Raw genomic sequence first — 6,982 nt, 5'->3', positions numbered from 1 at the left:
AGACAGATGGGGTGGGGAGAAGAGGGACGGACAGACGGGCGGGGGGAGGGGACGGGGAATAAGGGGGGTGTCAGGCATTCCCAGTCAGAAAGCCCAGGGCATGACATGCAACGCTGATGCGAGAAGATGCGTTCACAGTTAATGTAAGGCATTTAGACTTCAGAAAGAAGTAACACCAACCGGATTCTGGATGCAGATGTTGAAGATGGAGGGGGAGCGGGCGGGCGGGGACAGTTGGGGAGGCGTGTTCAGCGTTTTTTAGGTTGATTTGTGCCAAAAAACCAATGGGTTTCGGTTCCCGGGCGGGGAGTGGGGTGGTGGTGGGTTGGGAGATAGTCATTGGTGTATGAATACACAGACCACGTCATGGATGAACAAATGAATTTCATAGTGCATTTTGATTGGATGAGTTTTCAGACGGCGTTGTGCCAATGTACAGTTTAAAGAGCAGGCATGAAAAGAGACAAGACAAGAAACACAGTCATTATCCATCGCACGCAGAGCAAACCCACGTCACCTGGCCACTTAGGGGCAGCAGTGAGGCCCACTGGGTCTCCTGCCCTCTCCCCCCCACCCCCAGGACCTGCCCTCCGAGGGTTGGTTCCTCCTGCCTCAGACCTAGTGGCCTTACCTGGGGGGCAGGAAGGCGGGGGACTGTGGCTCCTTGCCTGGCAGGGCAGGCCTCCCCCCGTCCAGGTTGGGAGTTTATCGTTCTTAAAGGGTCCAAACACCCACCCTCTAGCTTTCCCTCCAAATGATTCTAACTCAGAGCCAGGGGCCGGCGAACAAACTAAAACTCCAGTACGTCCACGGTCATAATGGCGATAACAAAGCCACCATTTGTGAGCTATGTTTTCTGGTAGGTTCTGTGCCAAGCACTTCACATGGATGGCTCTGACTTATTAAAAGTTGCCATCTTTCTCCTATGAATGTCAGCCCTATGCGGGCAGCATTCTCTTTTTATATTGATTGATTGATTGATTTCAGAGAGAAAGAGAGGGGGAGACAGAAACATCAACAGTAAGAATCATTGATCGGCTGCCTCCTGCATGGCCCCTATTGGGGATCGAGCCCGCAACCCAGGCATGTGCCCTTGATGATAATCGAACCCAGGACCCTTCAGTGTGCAGGTGGATGCTCTATCCATTGAGCCAAACCAGCCAGGGTGAGGCAGCATTCTGGTATATTTTGATTTGTTCACGTCTCTGTCTCCAGCACCTATAACAATGCCTGGCACACAGCGGGCGCTCAATGCCTGCTTACCGAGTGCATGAATGAATGGAAGATCTGATGGGCTTAGCTATAATGATCCCTACATACAGGCTGAGAGGAAGTAACACCATTGCTCAGCGTCAAACAACTCATAGGGAGGGCTGTTTGCTGCAATGGTCTTGGTGCCCTTGAATTGGATCCTGTGCCCCATCCTCCTGCCCCCACCCCCATGTCTTGCAGCCAGGAGGACGGACTGTTGGGGTTCAGCCCTATGGATCTCTTACTGGCAACTGGAGGTGATGACCAGCTTTCTCCACTTGCCTCCCTGGGGTGGTAGGCCACACTTTCCAACCTCCCGACCCAGAGGGCATTGGGTCAAGGCTGTCCAGAGCTCTGTCGGGCGGCAAGAAGCCAGCTGGAGCTCAGACTTCTTAGAAACTTAGGACAAAGATGAGGTCTAGGCTCTGGCTGTCTGCAAGGGGACAGTGGCCAGGTGGGGGCAACCCAATAGGGACAGACCCCAAGGGGGCACGACCTCTCTGGAGGAAAGTATTGGGGGTGGGATGCGGGGAAGGGGAACTTCTGGATCACGTGAGCTGAAGGCAAAGAGTTGTGGCCAGGATACCACGTGGGTGAGAGTGCTGGGAGATGAATGGCCCCTTTTCTGTGTCGCTCCCCAGCCCTGCCAGTCTTCTAGGATGGAGAGTGGGCCAATCGATCTCCTTCTGCCTGGGGGTTCCTGTGGGGACACCCCAGGGAGCACCAATGTCCCCTCAGGAGTCACCAGGCCCAGCTGTGTCAACTTAGGCAGGTACCTCTCTTCCCGGAGCACCGAACCTCAGTTTTCCCATCTGTGAAATGGTACAACACCCTCTTTCTCGGGCAGCACCCACTCAGATCCACCCTCTGCTCTTCTCTGCCTGTTGTGGGCATCGCCCTGGCTCCCGGCTCTTCTCGCTCCCTTCTGGCCGGGCTTGGCCCTTGGGAGGTGCTGACAGGAGTCGGCACGAGGAGAGAAAGGCTGGGTGTTTCTCGCCAGATGCTTCCTTCCTGCTTGGCCCTTAGCCTCTGTTAGGGGTTCTGCTCCTCCGAGTCCACAGCCCCTCACCCATCCGGGCCAGGTTCCCTCCCCACTTCAGCACCAGGGCAGGTAACAGCTCCTCACAGGGGCTGGGTTTTGGATGCCTTCCCTCCTCCTCCCTGAACGGTCTCTGCTGTCCACGTCTTAGTTTAACCGTCCAAGGGAACTCACATGCTGAGCCCTACGCCGACACCATGAGCAAATCCATGTAAAATGCTTGGCACAGTACCTGGCACACAAGTGCCCCATTCCCGTCGGCCACCATTGTTTTTCTTGCTGTTACTATGAGGTGGATACCACCCGGCCCTTGGCTCTGACACCTTCCGCTTTTACCCCTCCCCACTTTGAGGATCCTGCTCTCCCCCCACCTCCTGAGGGCCCTCAAGCCTGGGCTCACAGGCCAATGGCCAAGGAGGGGTCTTGAACAGAAGATCTGGGGCCCCGAGTCTTCTAGGCAAGGTAGAGGGACAATGTGGGGCCAGTGTAGAGACCCCCGCGTGGGAATGCCCCAGGCCTGGGGGTAGAGAAGGGTGGATGCCCTGGTACCCTCTCAAGGTTCTGGGGGGGGTGTCCCTTTGTTGGCCCAAGGGCCACGGCTCCCTCCTGCCCATGAACTAGGAGCTGTTAGTTCAGGCAGAATGGACTTGAAGCTGGTTCCCTCTGGGCTCCCAACACTGTGTGGAGTTCAGGGTGGGCTCAATCTTGGATCCTGTAAGGGTCTCGGTTCTCTCAGAGCACTGAACCCACGTTTATTCATACGTCAACGGGGCAGGGGAGTCTGCGCTGCAGCACCAGCCCATGGCTGTGGCTCTGGGAGCTCCTGTCTTCTTGAGTTGCCCTCCTCGGGGCGGGGGGGGGGCACCCTGCCTCTGGGGGCCCTGCTTCTCCCTCTGCTCATGGCCGAGTGCTGGCAAGAGCCAGCGGTGGCTGTCGGGACCTGCTGCTTCTGGATGAACTCTTCCCCGTCCCCCCAACCCCCTCCCAGCCAGGAGTTGCCCAGAAAGAAGCCGGCGGGAAACTTACCCCAAACTCAGTCACGAGGATGTCGGTGATGCTGCCCAGAACAGTCACAAAATCGAAGATGTTCCAGGCATCGCGGAAATAATTCTAGAATGGGGACCCACAAGACAGAGATGCCAGCTCAGGGCTCATGCTGGGTCCCCCAAGGCCAGCCGGGGGCACAGCTCCGATCAGCCCGAGCGCCTAGGACAGTCTTGGCCCTTTGAGTAGCAAAACGCTCCTGAGCGGGCTCCTCTGAGTCGCCCTCCCACAGATCCAGGCCTGCCATTGGCTCGCCTGACCCCAGAGGGGGCCTCCAGGGCCCTCGTCAGCTCTGCTGGGGAGAAGACCTCACAACGAGGATGATCGCTCAGTTTACACGAGGTGACAAGCTCAGAGAGTGGAGTCATTCACCGGGCTGGTAGGTGAGCAGCACGGAAGTGAAGGGCCAGGATTTGACCCCAGGCGGGACTTTGAGTCTGGGGTCTGTGTTGAGGATCTTACTGAATCAGGACTGTGTTCATAGCACGCTCCCAAAGAGCGTGGCCACTGGGTTCACCTCCCAGCTGTGTGGCTGTGGGCTAGTGACGTAACCTCTCTGGGCCTCCACTTCCTGATCTGGGGAAGGGGAACAGTGACAAGGGCACGGAGGCCTTCTGGGCACCCGCCAGGCTGCCTGTCCTGGCTCCTTAGTCGTTAGATGGGGCCGTGTGTCTAGTTCTAGCAGATGGGCTGTGAGCAGAGGCCATGCGAGCCATTCCTGGCCAGCCTGGACTGTCAGAACGCTCTTAACCCTGGCAACCTGTGACGTTCCAGCCGGGGCTGCTCCAGGAGCCTGGGCCCCTGAGTAACTACAGGCAAAGAGAGCCCACTCCGGCCCCCCACACCCCCCGCTGAGTGTCAACAAAACCTTTGTTGATTTAAGCAACTGAGATGTGAGGGCTGTTTGTTACTGTAGCTGACTCGGTAGGTCCTGGTTGGTACATCCTTGGGCTGGGTGCTGGCTCAATTGGGACACACGGGTAAAGCGCATTATTGTTAAAATACTGAAATATTCCACGTGATTTGAGCCCACACCAAGCAGTACCCCTGCCTGGATCTACGGGTCTGGCTGAGAGCCGCCTGCACACTCCCCCCCCCCCCCCCCCCCCCGCCCCCCAAGGCTCGTTGAGACTCGTGCCAAACACAGGCCTTCCCAGCATCCTCACAAAGTAGAGGCCAGGGCGTTCTAAGTGCTCAGCTCCTCCCCGGAGTGTCTGACCCTCCCGGAGAAGGGCCCAGGCTTTGGAGCTGTGCTTCCCAAGGCCAACTCTGCCAGGTTGAGTTAAATGTCCCGAGGTGGACTCTGTGGGTCTTGGCGCCCTCTTCTGGAGGACAGGGTGTAACAACAATCATGTAATGGAGTCTGAGTGGGGTTTGGTACACAGTAGGTGCTCAATAGACGGACGTTGCTGTTTTACAGTTACCTAAAAGCAATGCGGGCTCTGATGGCACTTGGAGTTTTTAGCAGGTGCTGCTGGGCCCTGCTCGTCTTCCTTCATATCACATGACTGCGCGCCTTCGTCACCCTGCCCCGGGGGCCTTTCGGAGGCTGCGTATTTGCTGGGGAATAACAGGTCCCCTGGGAGCAGCCCTTCACTATGGTGATGGGCACCGGAGGATAAATACCCCCGCTCCCTTTCCTGTCAATGGAATGATGCTGATGCCTCTCTGCTGCCCCCTGGAGGGCCTCGGCAGGACTGCAACCTGCGCTGGCTACCCCTGCCCTTCACTCCCGTCTGTTTCCCCGACCATGTGTTTCTGGGGGGTCGTCTCTCTGACAAATTCCTTTCACTCAATCCTTGTCTCAGGTTCTGCTTCTCGGGGAGCCCAAAGGAAGAGAACTGCCCGGGTGCGCAGTGACAGGCCTCCAGCCCCTGGACTACAGGTTCTCTCTCCTCTTTGGCCCAAATTTCACCTGGGGATGGTGGGGCTTCATCCACACTGTAGGGAGAGGGTGTGTGCAGGGAGACGGAGCCCCAGCCCTGGGAGGAAATCATCACAGGGAGACTGATTAGGAGTGAAGAATCGCCTGACAGCGGCACTGGGCGGGGCCCACAGGACTCATCTTGTAGGTGTGGACACAGGAGCCAAGAGGCCAGTGGCCTGCTTGTGGCCACAGCTAGAGAGGAGCCGAGGCAGGATTCGCACCCAGAGCCCCGCCCTTCCCCATACACAGGCTGTGACTTGTCCTGGTGGCATTCCCAGGACGAGAGTGCTGAGCTGGTGCCACTGCCCTGGCTGCAGGGCCTTCCCCTGCCTGGTGCTCAGCTCGGGGTCTGACAGCCTGGGCAGCACCCTGGAAACCCCGGGGGAGTCACTGAAAACACAGATCCAGGCCCTGGCTGGTTTGGCTCAGCTGGTTGGAGCGCTGTCCTGTGCACTGTTTCTCTCCCTCCCTCCCTTCCCCTCTCTACCCGCACCCCCCCACCCCCAAAAATAAATTAATAAAAATAAATAAAATTAAATCTTAAAAAATTACAAATTTGCCCAGTTGGCATGGCTCAGTGGTTGAGTGTGGTTGACCTATGAACTAGGAGGTCAGGGTTCAATTCCCAGTCGGGGCATATGCGCAGGTTGTGGGCTCGATCCCGTGTGGGGCGTGCAGGAGGCAGCTGATCCATGATTCTCTCTCATTGATGTTCCTATCTCTCTCCCCTTCCCTTCCCCTCTGAAATCAATATATATATTTAAAAAATTAAAAAGAAAGAAAAAAAATAATACAGATTTGGGGTCCCTACCTGAGCAAGTGGATCAGAATCTTTGGGGATGGGTCTGGGGCAGGATCCCATTTTTATTTATTTACTTATTTATCTACTTATTATTATTATTATTATTTTTTAAAATATATTTTATTGACTTTTTACAGAGAGGAAGGGAGAGGGATAGAGAGTCAGAAACATCGATGAGAGAGAAACATCGATCAGCTGCCTGGGGATGTGCCCACAACCAAAGCACATGCCCTTGACCGGAATCAAACCTGTGACCCTTCAGTCCGCAGGCCGACGCTCTATCCACTGAGCCAAGCTGGTTAAGGCAGGATCCCATTTTTAAAAAAACCTCCCCAAGTACTTCTGAGAGGGAGCAGGGCTGGCAGCCACGGTGTTGGAGGGGAGAGGTGGGCCAGTGAGCTTGACTGTAACCCTTCATCGCCAGGCCTCACTCTCAGTCTCCGGACACACATTACGTGTTTAGGGTTTGCGGAGTTCTGAGAGATGCAGTGACGGAGGAGAGGTGAGGTGACAGCGCCTGGAGACCATCTGAACGGAGGTCCCTCTGGTGCTAAAGCTGATGCCCTAGACCAGCGGCCGCCAACCTTTCGGACCTCAAGGACCACCAGTGGTCTGCAGACCACCGGTTGGCGACCACTGCCCTATGCCCCTTCGAGAAGCCCAGGTGAGGCCCAGGCTGACACCATGTGCTGCAGCTCATTCTCTGCAGAGAAACAGGCTCACGGGGTGATCAAGAGGGAAGACATGTGTTTAAGTCTGAGCTTGGTCACCCATGGGGACCTTCTTGAAGTCACTCTGAGTTACCCCATCAGCTTGGGCCTTCTTCAGCGTTTTTTGTGCTGCGACCCTCCTTGGCCAACTGGGAAGACCTTCTCCGAGGAAGCTTATAAATGCATAAGATAAAATACCCAGGATTGCA

General features: G+C 56.2%; 1 protein-coding gene across 1 annotated transcript in view; it reads right to left on the bottom strand.

Moving 5' to 3' along the window:
• The window catches only part of CACNA1A (calcium voltage-gated channel subunit alpha1 A), a 259,443-nt gene that overhangs the window by 48,822 nt on the left and 203,639 nt on the right, over window positions 1-6,982 (bottom strand). The window contains exons 32-33 of the mRNA XM_015562412.1: window positions 3,317-3,400; window positions 181-186 (exon numbers count right to left, since the gene is read on the bottom strand). Coding sequence (XP_015417898.1) covers window positions 181-186; window positions 3,317-3,400 — 90 coding nt within the window. The remainder of the gene's footprint in view (window positions 1-180; window positions 187-3,316; window positions 3,401-6,982) is intronic.

This window comes from Myotis davidii, unplaced genomic scaffold, assembly GCF_000327345.1.
Source record: "Myotis davidii unplaced genomic scaffold, ASM32734v1 scaffold1238, whole genome shotgun sequence".
Taxonomy (NCBI): Eukaryota; Metazoa; Chordata; class Mammalia; order Chiroptera; family Vespertilionidae; genus Myotis; species Myotis davidii.
The sequence above is the reverse complement of the archived record's forward strand: the minus strand, read 5'-3'. Positions and strand labels throughout refer to the sequence as shown.